Here is a 21167-nt window from a genome sequence, read left to right as displayed (position 1 = left end):
TGGTATCTTTTGGGGTATTATCCCATCCGATCTTTACAGATCCCTCTAAGCTTAACTCCACAAGCTTTATGAAGTTTTCTTTGTCGAGCTCTAGGGTAGTTGCTGCAATCTTGATTGCCGCAACCCATTCGTCTATCAATTTCTCGGTATTTCAAAAATCAATAATATCAAGGTTCAGTATAGCGCCATATGAATGTAAGGGCTGGAGCATGGTACTTGCTCAAGGTGTATTCTCCGGCACTCTTTTTGGATTTCTTCCTGGATTTTCCTTTAGCCTGGTTCCCACAAGCGTTGGCGTGGCATTAGTGTGGAAATCAGCACTTTCTCTCATCGGTTGATCCTGTGGAGGATCATTAGAGCATGTACTTTCCTCCGGCGGTGGTAGTGCTGGAGTGATCTTATTTGTTTGGATATTGACTAAATCTACGATCCCGAGTTGGGAAAAGAATTCCGCCAATTCTTGTAGATCTGATAGATCCGCTCTTGTTACTTCCATTATTTTATAGATCTAATAGAAGCAATAATCAGATCTTCTCTTTACTTCGATTTTGGAATCTCTGTGGCCTTCCCCTTCTGGTGTAGAAGAGGTACTGTTCCAAGGGCGTCCCTGATTCGCTCCTGTCTGGATCTAAATGTCTCAGGGCTCTCTCGTTGGTTTCTCTTCAAATTTGTAATTTCTGCCTTCAGATCTGTAAGGCCCTTGTGTAGATCGGGAAGAATATTAAGGACCTCGTCCACCTTTTGGCTCAAAGATTCTATTTTCATAGGTATATGTATTAACCTATGTCCATAGTCTTGAACCGTCTTTTGTATCTCCCTAAAATCTAGGGAGATTTTTTATGTATGTGGCTCGAGTTCTTTCCAATCAGTCATAATTTTTTGAACTGAAATTATGTAGGAATTTACCCGTTCTGTTTCTCCTGGCTGGGATTCTACCATGAACTTCAATGGAGTGTAGACGTCTCACTGCATTTCCTGGTAGTACTTGTCGAACCTCAAAATTTCTCAGCCATTCTTGTTTTTCTTCCAGCGTGAGAAGTTTTAGATCAATCCTCTTGGGACCGGTGTCACATTTGTCAAGAATTTCCATGAGAAATTCTCTTCTTTGTATTCCCAAAATCTGGAAATATTTCCTGTTTTCACAGTAACTCGAACTTTCGTTCGGTTCCATTTTTCTCAAAAGTCTCCTCCATTAGTGGATGAATAATATCAAAATGTAATATAATCATATATTTCTTCAATAAACGTAGGCTCTGATACCATTTAGGCAAGCATGGGTGAAAATTTAAAATTTTGGTGTAAATGGACTAAAATAGCTCTTTAAAAACTGTTTGAGAGTAAAATTGTCCTAAAATTCGTCTGTGGTCCCGATTTAGGCCATTTTAAAAATTACAGGATTAAATTGAAAATGCGCAAACTTAAAAGACTAAAATTAATCGTATGAAAACTTAAAGGACCAAATTGATCTTTCTCCCTTTTTGTTCAGGTCTTGGTCAATTTTTTGGTAGATTTTGGTCACTTTTTGGGAGAATTTGTGTATAAGATGTCAATTTTTTTTTTTCGCAGATTTTGGATTAGTTTTTTGGTTCATATTTTGGAAAAATTGTATATAAGATGTCAAAATTTTCTCAACTAAAGCTTCTATTTGAAAAAGAAAAGGAAAAGTTATTTGTCTATTCCTTTAAAATTTTCTATTATTAATTTTAGTCCTTTAAATTTATCCATTTTAGTTTTAGTCCAATAATTTTTAAAATTATTTCGTTTTAGTCCTTCGACCCAATTTCAGACAATTTTATCCCTATACAGCTTTTTAAAAGTAATTTTAGTTTCTATATATTCATTTATTTTTCTTCCCCTAGCTAATGCTCGCTTAGAATGATATAACAGTACAGGTTTATTGAAAAAATATTTATTATATTATACTTAGAATATTAGAATGGACTATTAGTCTTTATCATATAAAAGGCAAAAAGAATCATAAATTAGGCTAAAGAATTAAATCTATGTAAAATTGATAGATAAAGAATCAAATTTAATATAGCCAAAAATAAAGAACCAAAACAAATTCAGAAAAAAGTTATAAAACTAAAGTTTTTGTTTTCTAGAAAAAAATGGTGGAAAGTTAATTATTGCAACTTTATAATGAAACAACAAACAGAAGGGGAAAAAAGGTTTTTTTTTTTTTTTTTTTCTCTCCAACTCTAACTTCCGTCTATTTTAACACCTCAACTAACGACAAGGACAAAAAGTGTTAAAAAAAAATGATAAATTTGAGCACTAAAAACTGTCAACAGTGATATTATGAGAACTAAAAGTGAATAAGTGGTCAAGTATAGGGACCAAAATCTTAATTATTCCGACTTGTTTATTTTATTTATCTCTGCATTTTGTTTGCACAAAACGTTGGAAAATGATCAAATGGTACGCCCCTTTGATCCGATTTTCTATTTCTTTTGGTTTTAATTTACCATTATTTCACACTACCATTATTTTTCTCTATATTTTATCACAAATACTGTCTCAATACCTATCCCAAATTATAACAACAGGACTAAAATAGTCCATCTCAAGGTCATCCATACACCAGTATGAAATCATAATTTATTTCTTCATCCGCTGGATGGAGTTCCTAACTGCCCGTGACCTTTCGTCCGAAATCCATTCTAAATTTTTGGATGATTGTCATCCTCCGTCTTAATTCCATTACAAAATTTTTGCCATTCGGCTTTGAGGCGCCAATTCTTCCGTAAAAAAAATGTCCATTGCCTTGATGCTTGCTTGAGCCCATATAGCGATCTCTTTAACTTGCATACATGTCCCTCAGGGACTAAATATCATTCTGGACCCTACATAAATATCTCTTCTTCTAGTAAACCATGTAAAAAGTCATTGTTTATGTCAAGTTGATGTACATACCAGTTCAATTTAGCAGCCACAACTATCAAGGTCTTGATTTGAACTACTTTAGTTACTGGAGAGAAGCTATCCAAATAGTCTATGCCTTCTATTTGATTATACCATTTTGCCACTAATCTAGCGTTATATCTATCTATAGAGCTATCTGTCTTTAGTTTAAGTTTAAACATCCATTTGCAACCTACAGCAGTTTTAAACTGAGGAAGCTTGGTAATTTCCCAGGTTTAATTTCTTTCTAGTTCTTCTCTTTCTTCTATTTCCTATGACATTGATTTTCTCCATTCCTTTTCTTTGATTGCTTGTGAAAATGTCTTAAGTTCCTGAGGGATACAAGAGGCAGCTTGCATACAAGTGTACATTGAAAGTAAATATGAAACAGTAGGTATACTTGTAGACTCTAAGCTGCTGGTGGATAATGAAATCTTGGAAGCTAGCTGGTCTAGATTTATCCTAGTAAACCTTCTTAATTCTCATTCTCTATAACCTTATTTCGTTGCAGATCTTCTTGATTTATGTTCTCTGCAGCTACAGGATCATTAATGCCTTGAACTATTTCTATGTTTTGTTCAGTGTTATCATTTTCTCCTGGTCTAACTCTGCCATTATTTGAGGTATACAACATGTGATGGGTCAGCTTGTTGTCCTAAAAAGGAAAATACTTCTTCTTGGAATGTGACATCTCTTGAAACCAAGGTAGTTGTTCTACTTAGATCATACAATTTATATCCCTTGTGGTTCATAACGTAGCCTAGAAACACACATTTCAAGGCTCTTGAATCAAACTTTGAATTATTTGGCAAAGTATTTGTTGCAAAGCATAGGACAACCAAAGATTTTGAAGTGTGAATAGTTTACAGGTTTGTTATATAAAGTATTTCATATGGAGTTTTCGATTTCAAGGTAGGTGTAGGCAGTCTATTAATTATGTATGTAGCTGTCAAGATAGCATCTGTCCAGAAGTATTTAGGTAGATTAGACTGAAATAACAGTGATCTAGTTACTTGCAATAAATGTTTGTGTTTTCTTTCAACAATGCCATTTTGTTGTGGTTTGTATACACAAGTTGTTTGGTGTATAATTCCTTCTTTTCTAACGAAATCTTGGCATTGTTGTACTAAAAATTCTGAGCCATTATCTGTTCTGATCATTTTAATTTTCTTATCAAAATATATTGAAACCATCTTGTGGAAGTTGATCAACAGGTCACTAGTTTGTGATTTTTGCTGCATAAAAAATGTCCAAGTGCACCTGCTATGATCATCTACAATGGTTAGCATGTAAGTACATTTAGAAAGAGAATACTCATTACAAGGTGCCCATAAATCTATATGCAATAGATCAAAGCATTTTTCAGAAACTGAGTCACTTAGAGGAAAAAAGAGTCTCTGTTGTGCTTTCTGTCAAAAGATTGTTCCTGAAGGGTGAAAAGTTTTCCTCTTAGACATCCTACAGTAATCACGTCCTTAGTCTTGTGGTCCTACACAACACAATATGAATGAAGGAATTTAAATTGATTAGAATCAGTGCTACATAATTTGTTAATAGACAAGAAGTTAAACTTGAGATCAGGAACATATAGCACATTTCTTAGTTGAATTCTTTTAAAAAGTGTTATGTTTCTTGAGGATCTCACACTATGTTTTGTACCATCAGCTAGGTGGATAAAGGTGTTAGGATTGTTATTGCTAAGTTCATTAAGTAGTGCTGCATTGTTACACATGTGGGCAGTAGCTCAACTGTCAATGACCCATACATCGGACCTCAATTTATTCAAGGTTGAATTCTCAAGACATTTATCTGAAAATTCAACTTTGCCTTCATCTGCTAGTGTCATTGTTTGGGGTTTTAATGTTCCAAGATGTATCTCAGCATGTTTGATCTCGGACATTGACTTTACATCTGCAGCATTCTATGTAGCCTCACTATGTTCTGCTACTATTGTTATTCCTTTTCCTTTGTTCCATCATGATTTTATACCAATCCGGATAACCGTGTGTTTTAGGATAGACCTCCCTTAAATGCACCATTTTTCCACATTCTTTACAAATTTATATTTTCTTGTCTACAAAGTTCCTTTTTCTTTGGAATTTTTTCTGTGTTTCAGTTCTTTTAAATGCTTGCATAGCCATGTTTTGAATACTATATGTATATCCTGAACTGACTTCCTTTTGCTTTTCAGCTCTAGGAATCATAGCGTATGCCTTACTTACATTGGGCAGAGGTTCCATCATGAGAATTTAATTATTCACATGATCATAGCTTTTGTACCATCCCATTAAAAACTGCATCAGTTGATCCTCTATTCTAAGATCAACAACCTCTTTTGTGACTCCACAAGAACATTGTGGGGTGCGTGTGAATTCATCCCATAATCTCTTAAGTTTAGAGAAATATACAGATATTGACAACGAGCCTTGTGATGTTGATGCCAATTCCCTATTCAGTTGGTAAATCATCGGATCATTACTTTGTCCAAAACGATTTCCAACTCGATCCAAAGTTCTCTTGCGGTACTAGTGTATAGAAAACTCTCTACAATATCTTTAGAGATGGAATTCAAGATCCATGATGTAACCATGTAGTCTGCTCTAACCCATTCTTCCAGCTCTTTGCTGCCGTCTGTAGGCTTAATCCCTTCCCCATAAAGGCAATGAAACACACACTAAAGACGCATTTTCTAATAAAGTTCGGATACGCGTTTGTTGAATGCGATTTATGTTCGAGCTGTGCTTCTTCGTCCTTTGCCAACACTTCTGCACATCTTCTTGTTCTTTCAACGACAGAGCTTAGCAACAAAGCAATGGGCAATCTTTACACATATAAATAAGTTCTTATTCAAGCTAGAAAGATAGCAGTACAAATAATACTGACAAGCATTTCACGTTGAGCTTGATGATTCGAGTAATACTATTACATACATAAAGCTCCACCATATTTATTCATGCTCAAGTCAAACACACATTACATGATTCAACATAAAACCAGACACGTAGACTCATACTACATAACTTAACATGAAATGAAACACACACTTATACACACTAAATGATTCAACCTGAATCCCCGTACACGATCCTGTGATAGCGCCCAAGGTAATACGGAGCTGTTCCATGGGTGCTTCTCTCACACTTGTTTTTTCCTGGCTCATTAGCACCAGGAACATTATTTCCCGAACCCTTGTTATCTCCCACCTCATTGGCACCAGGAACATCATTCCCTGAACCCTTGTTATTTCCTGATTCATTTGCACCAGGAACATTATTCCCCGAACCCTTGTTATCTCCCACCTCATTTGCACCAGGAACATCATTCCCTGAACCCTTGTTATCTCCCAACTCATTTGCACCAGGAACATTATTCCCCGAACCCTTGTTATCTCCCACCTCATTGGCACCAGGAACATTATTCCCTGAACTCTTGTTATCTCCTGACTCATTTGCACCTGGAACATTATTCCCCGAACCCTTGTTATCACCAGATTTATTTGCACTAGGTTCATTATTCCCCGAACCCTTGTTATCTCCCGACTCATTCTTCACCAAAAACTTGGAGAACCACGTAGCTGATTCTTTAGGGTGTCTTCTCAGATGATTCATGTAATCGATATAAATGATACCAAATCTGGAAGTGTACCCTTCGTGCCATTCAAAATTATCACAGAACGACCACGCAAAGTAGCCCTTTACGTTCACTTTCCCAGCTTTATCATTCCTGCAATCACCATAATAAAATTCAGTTAAATATAACCATGATTACAATAACATATAGATAGCGTTAAAGGGAATTGAAATTAATTAGAGATACTATTATAATAAGGAATAAATGCAAGCAAACCTTTTGTGATATTATAAATAAGCAAAAAAGAAAAAAATTAGCAATTTACCTCCCTGTGTTTTCTAAAGTGCAACAATTTCGTTCTTTATATTTTTTAAATTGAAGCAATTTACCTCCCTATATTTGCTTCATTTTAAAAAGCAGGGTTGAATTGCTATTTGGAAATTATAGTTAGAACATTGCTCAAATAAAATTACTTACATTGCTTTTAAAATATTTCCAAGATGATCTTGGTAATATTTGATCCTTTGATGATCCTTACAGGCTTGATAAGCAGTAAGTCCATGATCTTGCTTTTCATCGACCCCTAAACAGAATAATAGTCCCGATAACGATAATTACATTTGGAATTCAAAAATGGTTTTATATAATTATCAACTGGAGATTAAGAATTATTACCATTTTCAGTGATGTATATAGGAGGGAGGTTGTATGTGCTGTTGTTGTATGTCTGGTTTATTTCTTTCAAGAGCTCGTAAATTCCATGTGGGACAATGCACAACCAGTCTGAACCAGCCTAAGTATAAAATGAGATACAAATAATGACAAAGTAAATATCGGTTAATTTATAAATAATAAAAAGATAAATTGTTTATAGATAAAATCAATCTTGAAAAATATTTTAAGTCAAATCAGGTTTGGTCATTTGTATGACAGGTAAAGTACCCTTCTTGTTTGATTGTTGAACAGTTAATGAAAAGTGATCAATCATATGCAATTATATCACACTTCTTGTGGAATTAATTGGATTCAACCAAATTTAATTTGTAAGAATTTTCCGCCTTGGTGTAACAAGAGAGAAGATAATGGTAAAACTTACCACCTCGCCGATTTTCACCTTTTTCTTGCCGACCATTTTTTCCTCTACCAAAATAGAAAGTAAAAGAATACATCAATGCGGATGTTAAATCTAGTTTTATAATAAATGATGATTTTATCTAAAAATTTAAATTATGGGAAAAGAGAATTATTTAGTATTTAAACTAAAAGAAAAGACAACAAGATGAGTAGGTACATAATTGTGGTTTAAGGTTGTCAAGAGCTTACGATAAATTGCAAGTTTCTGATCTCTGTTGTAGCCGTTTGCGATGTTAGGATCGGGATCATTCGACGCATAAAAAGATGTGTAATAATTTAAACCCAGAAAGTCAATGGATCCTTTAAGCAAGTCAACTTCTTCAGGTTCGAATTGTCGAAGATTATCGGCAGAAACATTATCTATCATATTTTGGGGATATCTACCACATAATACAGGCTCCAAGAACCTGAAATTAAACCAAATCATTAGAAGAAAACATAACTAAAATTCGAAAAAAGTTAAAAAGAGAATGTAAAAATACATATATATATATATATATATAAATTATAATTTTTTATTCCATAATTATATTAGAATAAAAATTTTTGATATGTTAGAACTCAATTTGGCAATGAGACCCTACAATTTGAAAAATAAATAAATAAATAAGAAAATTGCACATTGAAGAGAAAATACGCTAGCCAAATTCTAGCCAAATTTTCAACTCCAGTAGATTCTATCTTTAATATGCCAATTATTTTTAATTGTAGGGTTTGAGTGCAAAATTAGACTTCAATGTGACTAAAACTCTCTCTCGTTAGATATTTATATAAGAGAAATTGCATTTTTGATCCCACATAATAGAAAAATTGCATTTTTCAGATGTATGCTTACCACCCCAACATAAAATCACGAGCTCTTACAGCAGCTTTTTTGTCATCTTCATTATCTTTATTTAGTGGCTCAAACCAGCTGGCAACAAGTGTTATTCCTATCTGGCCCTTCTGGTGTGCCTGAGGTTTTACATCCCATTTTAGCAAACTCCAATAAGACAAAAAAAAGAAAAAAAGAATAATGATTGAGATATGTTTTCAACATTTATAGTACGAAAAAATTGTAATTTTGATCCTTTAATTAAAAATTATGGTATTTTTAATTTTGTATGAAATTTCTTTTCATAATTTATTCTTATTATTTTATAATTTTGACATTTTTAATTATTTCCTAGCGAATTTGGCCGGAAATCTAGTCCTTCAAATAAATTCATGCAGGACGAAAATTTTTAAAATTACAATATCAAATTACGAAAATCAATTCCTACAGGACAAAAAATAATACGCCCATAAATTACTGGGCTGAAATTACAACTTTTTCCTTATAGTACACATACCTTAAATTTGGTTCGGTATGATTGAACTGCTGCTGCATGAGCAAGGAGCAAGTTTTTTCCGACAGTATATACGTCTTTGGTTGGAGTTGACAATGTCGGAAAGCCGTTAATGTTGCTTCTGCCCGATTCCTCGTTTAGGGTATTCTTGAGAACAAGACTTTCTAGTATAGATGAGGGTTCGTATACGGTCTCGATATAGTCATGATGAAAGGCATCTCTACGAGGAACTAAATTAAGGTTGCTCTGTTGCATTGTTTCAGACCCTCTATAAGGAATGAAATTGTACTTTATGGGTTGGTCGTCGACAGTTATATAAGAAGCAATTCGGTTATCCGATAGAATTGAAGTCAAGATTGGTTCAGTATAAGTTGTATTCATGTCTGAACCAGAATTTGGAGGGGGAGGAGGAGGACGAGGAGGAGGAGGCGAACTGACAGCGCCGGGTGGGAATTTGCATGAAACATATCCATTAACACAGTACGTCCAGGGCTCGTTCAGTGTTGTCCAGTATTTCACCCGATCACCAAATTCCCAAAAGCATAGTTCCGCAAAATCACGAAAGTCGTTCCTATTTTAAGACAAGACATCATATTTTAAGAAAAAAGTAAATAAAATAAAAAAAATTTAAGAATATTATTGACACAATAAAAGATATTGGGGTAGTAGTATCACAAACTGCCATTTTTGAGCAAAAAGTGCACTCTTTTTTATATTAATGGTGTCATAACTGTCAGATTGTATCTATACTACGTTTTTTAGTTATAGTGGGTATCAATGGATGAAGTGTACAACTATAGAAGAAGTTGAGTAGATGTAGTGAGACAAATTGAAATTGAAATGCTTACACAATGTCTTGGCTTAAGAAGCCACCATACTCTTGTTCCAAAGCATACGGAGTATCCCAGTGAAAGAGAGTCACATAGGGCTCTATTTCTGCATCAAAGTGTCATATATATAAATAATATAAATAAACTAACTATAGCTCAAAATATTATTTAATTATTTATTTCGAAAAATTTGAAGTAAAATATATATATAATTATAAAATTCGAACTCAACTATAATCTTTGAGAGTGTTGATAAAATCATTGTAGAAGTCGATTCCTTCTCTATTGACACCAAGGCAAAGTTTTCCACCTGAAAGCACATACATAAGAATAAGTATTTAATTACATTGTTTTCAAAACCAAATATTGAAATATTTGCAAATTAATGTTACCAGGCAATATTCTTGGCCAAGATATCGAAAATCTGTAAGAATCAAACCCCATTCTCTTCATCATCTTAATATCTTCCTGCACAGCATAACAAAGTATGCCAACATTTTACTTACCCACTCATCGGTGCAACATAATTAATTTCGTATTTTGTATTAATGTAAATAAATAAAAATACACTGAAGTATGCGTTCTGAAAATATAATATGTATATATATATATATTAATATTAATTGATAATGTTTTTTTAATTATTTTTTGATAATGTGAAACACGCCTAAAAAAACCTTAAATTACCTTATATTTCGTGTACATATCAACTGCTACATTCCCATTGGATCCATCAAAAATTTTGCCTGCCATCCGGAATATAAAGTTTCTTAATAAGCAATAAAGATAATTACAATGAATTTTTGGCCCTTCTAATTCTACGTCATTAACCAATGACGTCTAATTAGTCTTGTGGTTAAAATTGGTATTCAAGAAATAAGTTCAAACTCATGAATTCAAGTGAGAGAGAGAGAAAGAGAGAAAGTGACAGACCTGGAGTCCTCAAAGTGAAAACGTCCCAGACACTAAGGCCTCTACCACCTTCTGCAGCTCCTCCTTCAACCTTAACATAAAATGCATGTTATATTTAATGGTAATGTAATTCCTAGGATCATTTCAATCATTATTCAAGAGTTGTAATAAATGTTAAGCCCATATATCAATATATATATATATATGCTTGAAATTAAACACATCCTAGTTATGCTTCTGATTAATGATGGATGTATATATATATATATAAAATTACATATTTGGTCCTGTAATTTTAGATTGTTAATACGTTTTATTCTGTAATTTAGTTTATTTACACATTTAGTCTTTTTTTTAACGAACTTAGCCTTGAATATCGTATATGTGATATTTTTTGTAGTAAATTTAGTCATGTGTTGACAATTTTGGTCTTAACAATCTACAGTTACATGACTACAAATGAGATCTAATAGAGTGCGAAGTGGACCAAAATTGTCATCACAAGACTAAATCTGTTAAGAGGCTAAGGAGTTCCCCCCAAAGAGGATTATTCCCTAGGCTACGTTAAGAATAACTCTATGCGTGTTACCCTCCATCACTTCACGTATGCCTCCAGTAAGAAACATAGGTTACTTTCAAGGGAAGTCCACTTACTAGGGAGTAAGATTAAATATGAGATGTTTAAAAAATTAAATTTGTCAAGAAAAAGAATTAGATGTGTAAATATAATAAGTTATAGGACCAAAAATATAATTTTATATATGTGTGTGTATGTGTTTTTAACGGACCTGATAAGCAGAGGTACCAGTTCCAAAAACGAAATCACTAGGAAAATCGTTACGAGTGAGATTGCTGAAATCAGTGTGAACTGTTTGTGGCGGAACTTGTGTTGAACAGTCAGACATGGTGAGATCTATTTAGACAGCAAACAGGAGGGAGTTTTTGGACAACAATGTAACTTCTAAGCGATAAGTTTTTGGCTTGAGCAACGTGGATCAGGCACTTCATCTATTTATAGATGTTCACTTTTGCCTTTAATACAAGGGTAGGTGTGAACTCATGTTCTAAGAATAATATCTTTTTCTCTTGACACGTATTCGTTTGTTATTTTTTGGGACCAAGTGCATAAAATCCTCCTGTGTTTTAAAAAGTCGGCTAAACACCTCTTTCCATTTTAAAAGTAGGCTAAAAACCCCCTTGTGTTTTATAAAACTCAGCAACAAACACCCCTTCCATTAGTGATTAACAGAAGGTGCATTAGAACTAGGCTAAAAACCCCCTTGTGCTCTTTGTGCTTGTGGTGGTATTTTTTAAGTGTTTTGACCTTTTTCTTAAGTGTTTTACTAAAATGCCATATTTTGCTTTTATTTTGTTTTTGTATTTTTTATAATTAAAATTGAAATAATAATTTATATTAAATTTATTTAATATTAAATATTGAATTAAATTATATTTAAATTCAAATAATTTTATAATTTTATAATTATTAATCATTAAATCTAAAATTATTCTTTTTAATTAAAATGTATATTTAATTACAGTAATTATTATTATAATTATTCTAATTAGCTAAAATATTTAATTGTTATAATTATTTAAAATCTTCCTAATTAACTAAATATATTTTGATTAATATAATTAAAATTAATTAAAAAAATTTTAAAAAAAATAAAGAAAAAACTGAACAACGTGAATGAGGCACTTCACCTATTTATAGATGCTTGCTTTTGCCTTTAATACAAGGATACGTATGAACTCATGTTGTAAGAATAATATCTTTTTCTCTGGACACGTATTCTTTTGTTATTTTTTGGGACAAAGCACATAAAATTCTCATATATTTTTAAAAAATCGACTAAAGACCTCTTTTATTTTAAAAATAATCTAAAAATCCTCTTATGTTTTATAAAATTCAGCAACAAACACCCCTTATATTAGTAATTAACGGAATTTATATTATACACACTCTTTGTGCATGTGGGGATATTTTTTTAACTATTTTTGACCTTTTTCTTAGGTGTTTTTTACTAAAATGCCATATTTTGCTTTTATTAGTTTTTGTATTTTGTTTATAATTTAAATTGAAATATTAAATTAGATTTAATTTATTTAATTTAAATATTAAGTTAAACTATATTTAAATTCAAATAATTTAATAATTTTATAATTGTTAATTATTAAATCTAAAATTATTTTTAACCAATTAAAATATATATTTAATAACAATAATTATTATTATAATTATTCTTAATTAGCTAAAATATTTAATTATTATAATTATTTAAAATATTCCTAATTAACTAAGATATATTTTTATTAATATAATTAAAATTAATTAAAAAATAAAAAATAAACTGAACCATTTTTCACCCCTTTTTTGCTGGAAACTTGTTTCTAAGTTTTTGGAGCCATCCGGACGAATTTTCAACAGTCAATGGTACCATTCGAATTCTCTTTTCAAGGCGGACATTTTCGTACCTTCAATTTGAGTTTTCATAAATCGAAGAGACTGGGCTCCAACCACGACCGCCAAACATGTTTGACATCCATTCGTCGTTGTCCGATAGAATCTCAATCTCAAACTACCACCATTAGACTCGTCTTTTCAAGACGATTTTAACGAGACAGGTCTTACTCATTTTGCTAAAGTATTTACGAAGATATGATGATTTTAAGAATTAATGCCGTCCACGATTGAGATGGTGGTGGGGTGGGGGGAGGCAGAGGGAGTACAGGCGTGGGGTTGGGGTGGGGGGGAGTCAGCTTTTATATATATATATATATATATATATATATATATATATATATATATATATATATATATATATATATAATAATCATAATATATTTTTTTTTAATTTTATATAATTTATATATAATATAAATTAAATAATTTGTTGAATCTAAACCTTTCATTTTTTTTTAAATCTAATGGTTGAGATTAATTGATTAGATCTAACGATCAATATTTGATCAAAAAAGATCGATATGATAATTAAAATAAAAAATAATATACATTAAATAAGGGTATAACGGTTATTTTATAAAAAAATAATGCCGTTAGTAAGATTTAACAGAGAGAGGGCGATTGAGTTGAGTTTTACAAAACACAGGGGGAATTTTAGCCTATTTCTAAAATAGAAATGAGTTTTTAGCCGACTTTTTCAAATACATGGAGGTTTTTATGCATTTTGTCCTTACTTTTTTGGGAGTATTTAATTTTGATTCTTCTGAATTAGTCCGTATATCATTTTTGATATCTCATATTTCGATCTTATCAATTTTGTTCGCCAAATACATAGAGATATTTAATTAGGGTAAAACTATATGGTAAATCGATAATAAAAGCCAAGCTGAATTTGGAATTATTAAATAGTGAAAATGATGCTTTTAGGGATTTTTTTCTAAAAACAAATACATAAAGACAAAAGTACGCCAAAAAACTAAGCTATGCGCTAGTCATATGATCATTTTTCAGCTAGCAATGATCATATTTTTATTGAAAAATGGTTAAATTTACCAATTTGAGATAAAAATTATATTTTAATTAGAGGTATTAAAGTCAAGAATAAATTTGAGGGACAAAATTGTTTGAAACTCAAACTCAAAGACCAATTAACTCTTAAGAAATATATTTAACATTTACCATTTTTATTATAAAGTATAGGCTAAAATACACTTTGCCCCCTTGAAATATTGGTCATGTATTATTATCCCCTATACTACAAATACAATACTTACCCCTTTTATTAGACAAAAATGCCCCTCTTGCCTCGAATAATTTTGTTTTTTCAATTTATTTTAGTATTTTTCCTATTAACTCATTACTAAATTATTTTTTAATTAATTTTTTTAATATGTGAAAAAATTATATTAAAAGTGGAGTATAAATTAATGTATATATATAGTAGATACACAATAAATATAATATAACCAACAACTCATATATACTTCTTAAAGAAATTGACAAATATATATATATAATATAAGGAAAATATTGTCTAAAAATTTAATTATTACATTACGAATAGTTCAGGAAATAAAAAATTTAAAAGCTCAGCATCTGCAATTATATTTTATAGAGTAAATTGTTTATGTAAAACCTACATAAATATGTTATGTTATATTAAAATTATATATTTTATATTCAATTAAATGAAAGTAGTGAATGATCTATAAGACTAACTCCAGATAAAATTTCTGACATCAAAGCTAATTTTCAGTTGACAACAAAGGATACATATGAAAAGGGTTCTGCTTTTTTGATTATGGGTACATAAACTATCACATATTACATACAAAAGAAACCATCATAAAATCTCTTAACCAAAACACTTTTATTTCGTCCCGTCTTTTCATACAAAAGGATTATAGGAAACTTCCTAGCTAATCCCAACTATATTTTTACTCTATCATGGTGATAAGATAAAAATGATTGACAATGAATTATGATGCCAATTAGATTTTTGGCAACACCAGAAAGAACAAAGGATTTTTAGGAAAAAATTTAAGATAAATGGGGACTAACACTGCAAAATAAATATTAGAGTTCCAATATTCAAGTTAGTAAAAATTTAATTGAAAAAGAGTAAATGAAACTTGAATCAAAATGAGGATGAGAATAAGAAATTAACACAAAATATATAAATTTGTGTGTAGTACAAAATATAGGCTCAAATAACCTAAAAGCTGAGAGAGAAATGAGAGAATAAGAAGAGTTTGAAATAAGGAATTGATGTTACAAAATGACTGCACAAGGCCTCTATTTATAAGCGTGTACAGCACAAGATACGGGAAACGTTGTGGAGAATCCTACGCCATTTGAAAGAACTTTGAATCAACTAACTTACTGAACAAATTGTGCACGATTTGGACTTGAATTGACTGAGATACATTGAGTTACTGAGTCATGCTAGGTCTGCATGAAAATTTTAGAATCCTTTACTTACGGATTCCCAGCTAATTTGCCATCGATCTACTAGGATCAACCTGGAGATATTTTAGGATGATATGTCCTGATGCATTGGCAAACTATATAATATGTCCATCCTGCTATACGATGACAAGTTTAGGTAAAATGAACTTGTTTTTTGGGCCTACCAATTCTGTCAAGTAGGAGGTAAGCCTGTGGTCCTGGCATCCTTACTGGTGGATTAGTTGGGCTCATATCCAATTAGATTGATCTACCTTACTTGTGGACCCAGTCCAAGAGTTTTAGGGGGCATCATCAGTCCCTCTCCCCCCGCACCTACCCACCACTCCAGGAGCTGGACTACTAGAGTAGGTAAGATAGTTCGAAAAATTAGGGAAAGCACAAAAAAAAAGAGGAGAAAGAATTTTCTAGCTTATGCTGTCAGCAAGGCAAATCGTATAGGGTGAGCTAAGAAGAATCAAGCTGGATTCCCCCCCTCCCACTTTTTTTGCAAAGATGCCATTTGAATTCAATTTGTATATGTCGAAAGGAGTCATAAATAGTAAAGATTATAAGGAATAAGGAAGAGTCCTACGATGTTGGGAGTTTGCGGGCTTCGTGATTGGTAGATGGAGCTAGCTGGCCATCGAGTCCTCAATCGATGGGACTATTATGACAAAATAGTATATATTAGTCATCTTTCTTTGTAGTTGCTCCACACCTTCCTCACGTTAAGGTAAGTTCACATTTTTTCTCCCTTTTTCCTTTTCATCCGAACTAGGCTTTTCTAACTCTTTCGCCATTTTTTATAGGCCTTCAACTCTCTTCTGCTAATATCTTGTTGTTTTTGCAACTCATCCTTCCTAGGTAAGCATTTTTTTCTCTTTCTCCTGTTGGTTTCTTTTATTGATCTTGCTACTCTATCTGGAGAGTGTGAAGAGCAGCCTGATAGCTCTTGCTTTGGTGTCCAATGAGGGTAAGGGCGAGGAAGTGAGTAGTAAGTTAAGGAGCAATACATAGGAGGACAATATATGGTAGTTGCCTCTAGTACTGAGGCGTTCAGGGTCTTTTCATCTTATCCACAAGAGGAAAACATAGGGGTAATTAGATCTAGGTTTGGGATACTTGATGATTTTTTTATCCAGGTCCATGCGTTTGCAGAATGTCTTCATTCGCCACTTGAATGTGGGGTTGGGGTGGGGTACAATAGTTAGTTTTTCATTATATACATATATAGATATATATATAATAATATATTTATTTTAGTTTTAAATCATTTATATAAAATACAAGTTAAATAATTTGTTGAATCTAGACCTTTCATTTTTTTGAAATATAACGATTGAGATTGATTGATTAGATCTAACGATCAATTTTTTTTTAAATAAAATTAACACCGTTAGTAAGATTTAACGGAGAGAGCGCGATTGAGCTGAGTTTTACAAAATATAGGGGGATTTTAGCAAATTTTTAAAATACAAAGGAGTTTTTAGCCGACTTTTTAAAATACATAGAGGTCTTTATACATTTTGTCCTTATTTTTTAGGAATATTTAATTTTGATTCTTCTAAATTAGTCTGTATATCATTTTTGGTATCTCATATTTCGATGTTATCAATTTTGTTCGCCAATTTTTTTTAAAATAATTAATGCTAATCTTGACTGTTAGTTGACCGTCTATAGTAACATAGAGATGTTTAATTAGGGTAAAAACATATGGTAAATCGATAGTAAAGACCAAGCCACTGGTGGGGAAAGTGTCCCCACACCATCGCATTGATGCCCTCGTGAAACAGCGTACATACCTGAAAGGACATGTTAATTAGACATTTTCAAGATAAAATAGTACTATAAAAATTTCAGAAACAAATTTACCTTGAGTCATCGAGGCTAATATACTTGCGTGCTGATGGTGGGGCGTTGCTGGTGGTGGTGATGGTGCGACAGACTGTTCTATGGCCTCCGCAGCTGCCGGTGCAACTCTAGATGGTCCAGCATCATCTGCAGTTTGCGGGACGAATAACGGTACGGCTGTATCAGGTGGTGGGGGTGGTCGAAGGACTGCTTTTCCAATCTGGGAAGCATTAGACGGAACTGTTGGAAGTGGCGGGCCACGATCACGATAACGTGGTACAAGACGCATACCACTAGACATGATCTATACAAAATATTGACAAGTATTAGTCTAAATTTTGTGATTATTGACATTATTATGTAAGCATATTATTATTGAGAATATTAGCCTAAATTTTGTGATTAAATGATATTATTATTGGGAATACTGATCTAATTTTATGATTATTGATATTATTATGTAAATGATTTTCTTATTGGGATTATTAGCTTCAACTTTGTGATTATTGACAAAATTATGTAAATAATGTTATTATTGGGATTATTAGCCTAAATTTTGTGATTACTGACATTATTGTGCAAATAATATTTTTATTTGGATTATTGGTCTGATGTCGTGATGATTGACATTTTTATGTAAAAATATCATTGTTGGAAATATTGGTCTAATTTTTGGATATTGACATTATTATACAATTAATGTTATTATTAGAATTATTGGTTTAATTTTGTGACAATTGACATTATTATGTAAATAATTTTGTTGTTGAGATTATTGATTTAATTTTGTGGTTATTGGCATCAATTACACAACTATACAATAAATTGCACAAATAATTACACTATACAATAAATTACACAACTGTAAAATAAATTTCTAAAAATTACACAAATTACAGAAAAATTACAAAAAAAATATTTTTTTATAGAATTTTTTGAAAAAATCACCAAAAATTTATAGAGAATATTACAAAAATAGAAAATTATGAAAAATTATAAGAATTACAGAAAATTATTAAAAAAAAATTAAAATTACAGAAAACTATTATAAAATTACAAAAAATTATTAATTTTTTTAAAATTTCATAAATGTATTAAAATTTTAAAAAATTATAAAATTTATAAAAATTACAGAAAATTTTTAAAAATCACAGAAGGTTTTTAAGAATGTCAGAAAAATAAGAATATTTTTTTATTTTTTAAATCACAGAAATGTATTAAATATTTCAGAAAATAAAAGATTTAGAAATTTATAGATAATATGAAAAAGTTTCTAAAAATTACACAAAATTTCTACAAATATTTTTAGTTATATTTCTGAAAATATTTTCTCCAGTATTTTCTGAAAAATTTAGAAATTTACAGAAAATATTTTATGAAATGTTTTTCAAAAATATATTCTGAAAATATTTTCCAGAGTATTTACACAAACATTTTTTAATATTAAAAAATATTTGGGGAAAAACATAAAAAAAAAAAAAAGAGAAGAGAAAAATCATTGGTAGCGAGGTTAGTTGGCGGACAGGGTGCTTGGATGCGAACAGCAGACGACGCCGACGGGAGGAAGGTTAAGGGTCACAGCGGGCGAAAATAGAGAGAGAGAGAGAGAGAGAGAGAGAGAGAGAGAGAGAGAGAGAGAGGGGGGGGGGGGGAGATGAAAAAAGAGAGAGAGAGAGAGAGAGAGAGAGAGAGAGAGAGAGAGAGAGAGAGAGGAGGGAAGGGAAAGTTTTATATTAAAAATTTGGAATGGTCTAGGAACTGTAACATTTTTAAAAGGTCGTTTCAAAGATCATTCCTAAGTAAGTAAAACGACGTTGTTCCTTTTGATGTGGAATGGTCAGAATTTTCATTCATTTAGGCACGATCGAACAAAGTGTTCCTATATTCATTCCAAAACACAAAAAACGATGTCATTTAATCATAAAACGACGTCGTATTAAGCGGGTATATAGATGACCATTCCTATATTTAAAATGACAGTTCCTATTATGGTGTCAATTTTTCCCTTTTAACTAAAAAAAATAAAAAATGAGGAAAAAATCGTACCAGGCATGTTAAAGATCAGAGAAAAGTAGACCACAAATTAATTAAGATCATTGAAAATATGTAATTTTTCATTAGATTGATACATGTTCGGAGAATCAAGTATATTTGTATATCTAAAATTGTTAGTCTTATATAAATGTAAGTAGCATCTTATACTGTTATACTAGAAAACCTAATGAGACCGTTAGATATGATTAAAATCAACAAATTAAATACTACATTCGGTGAAATTTTTGACATTTTGGTTATACGAACATTGAGATATCGTATCTGATACACAATTAACGAAGTTCAAAATGATGCAACTGTCCATCAGACCATGTGATTTTAGATAAGACGGCTGGATATGTTCACATATATAGAGTATTGTTATGCGTTTAAGTTTAGAAATAATCAGGATCCCGAATGTTGAGATATTGTAATTGGGAAGTGAAGTAGGAATCTTTGGACTTATTTAGGAACGGTTCTGGAACTCCCTTAGGAAAGATTTTCTTTGAATTCGTTTTAGGAACGAATAGGTTATACATTTAGGCACAATTTTCTTTAAATTCATCTTAGGAATGGTCAAATATTTAAAATCCGTTGCTATATTTGATTTTCCCTCCGCTTTTCGTTTAGAGCAAAATTAAATTCTTTTGGAACTGATTTTGGAACGGTTAAAGTAAATTAACCGTTCCTATATTTTGAATTTCCCTCATTTTTTTTGTAGGATTTTGTAATGTATTTAGGCATTTCTTTTTACCGTTCCTATTTCAAATTTAATATTTTTCACGAATATTAAAGAACGGATACACTTAGGATTGTTTTTAGTTGTGACCATTCCTAGTAGGAACGGTTGTGGAACGGTTTTTTCTATTTATTACCATTCCTAAATAGAACAAATATTTTTACAAAATATATAATTAATCATTAATTTATGCAAGGAGTATTTATAGATGTTTGATTACAGAAAAGTTGAACTGTCAATCCTCGTCAAAGCTATCTTCGTCAGACTCTTCATCAGATTCACAATTCACCGATCGACATGTACTTGCTCCTTGTTGATTAGCAACATAATGCTCAATGACTAATTGAATACCTTTGGGGTCTTGCAGGTCAAAATTATGGTTGTCCATCACAACTTGTGGAGTAGGTATTCTCTCATCATTTTGAAACGCGACTTCGGTCCATCGAGAGTCATCAATGAATCTTCTGGCTTTTGTTTTGTTAATAGTCATCCAGTCCACTTTGTCTCTCTTCATGCTAGGGTACTCCATATAGTAGACTTGTACTTTTTGTTACGCCAGGATAACTTGTATACTAATTATCTCTCAAATAGATACATCCACCTATATTGCACGGGCCTTTACATGTGCGTTTCATATGGCAGGTGAACAATTAGGTGCTTTATGGAGTCTAAGAAAGTTGACGAGAAAATTTTCTCGAGATTGCACAAGATAGTTGCGACACAAGCTTCCTATTTTTTTATCCATACAGGCTCAAGAAGCATTTCAAGAAAGGCAATCAAGATCAACTTCTGCATGAATATGTGATAGTCATGAGTTTTCATACCGTGAAACCTCAACTCCTTCATGTCAACACAATGGGCCAAATTAAATGCGTAACCACCAGGAAAATTCAGATGACTAATCCATTCACATATCCTCCTCTTCTGCTCCTTTGTTAGGGTATATACAG

General features: G+C 31.8%; 1 protein-coding gene and 1 long non-coding RNA gene across 2 annotated transcripts; one reads left to right on the top strand and one right to left on the bottom strand.

The window, feature by feature from the left end:
* Positions 5727-11666, bottom strand: LOC105162639 (beta-glucosidase 12-like). Its single transcript, XM_011080721.2, has 13 exons — positions 11467-11666; positions 10700-10769; positions 10454-10512; positions 10159-10234; positions 9999-10076; positions 9785-9872; positions 8940-9507; positions 8444-8562; positions 7798-8015; positions 7571-7614; positions 7150-7267; positions 6952-7057; positions 5727-6627 (listed from the first exon to the last, which is right to left on the bottom strand). Exons 1-13 carry the CDS (start codon positions 11581-11583, stop codon positions 5967-5969), a joined length of 2322 nt encoding a protein of 773 aa, XP_011079023.1. The 5' UTR covers positions 11584-11666; the 3' UTR covers positions 5727-5966.
* Positions 16201-17828, top strand: LOC110012005. The gene is made up of 3 exons (XR_002287147.1): positions 16201-16326; positions 16403-16457; positions 17538-17828. It is a non-coding gene; the product is annotated as an uncharacterized LOC110012005 (long non-coding RNA).

The sequence above is a fragment of the Sesamum indicum genome, linkage group LG5 (assembly GCF_000512975.1).
Source record: "Sesamum indicum cultivar Zhongzhi No. 13 linkage group LG5, S_indicum_v1.0, whole genome shotgun sequence".
NCBI lineage: Eukaryota > Viridiplantae > Streptophyta > Magnoliopsida > Lamiales > Pedaliaceae > Sesamum > Sesamum indicum.
This window is presented reverse-complemented; position numbering and strand designations above follow the sequence as displayed.

What these genes read in the sequence shown, in the direction of transcription:
- LOC105162639 (XM_011080721.2), bottom strand. Translation starts at nt 11,583, where the DNA reads ATGTCTGACTGTTCAACACAAGTTCCGCCACAAACAGTTCACACTGAT. An exon ending in CTGGTACCTCTGCTTATCAG is followed by an intron (nt 10,770 to 11,466) that starts GTCCGTTAAAAA and finishes TTTTATGTTAAG; the next exon opens with GTTGAAGGAGGAGCTGCAGA. An exon ending in TTGGCCAAGAATATTGCCTG is followed by an intron (nt 10,077 to 10,158) that starts GTAACATTAATT and finishes ATGTGCTTTCAG; the next exon opens with GTGGAAAACTTTGCCTTGGT.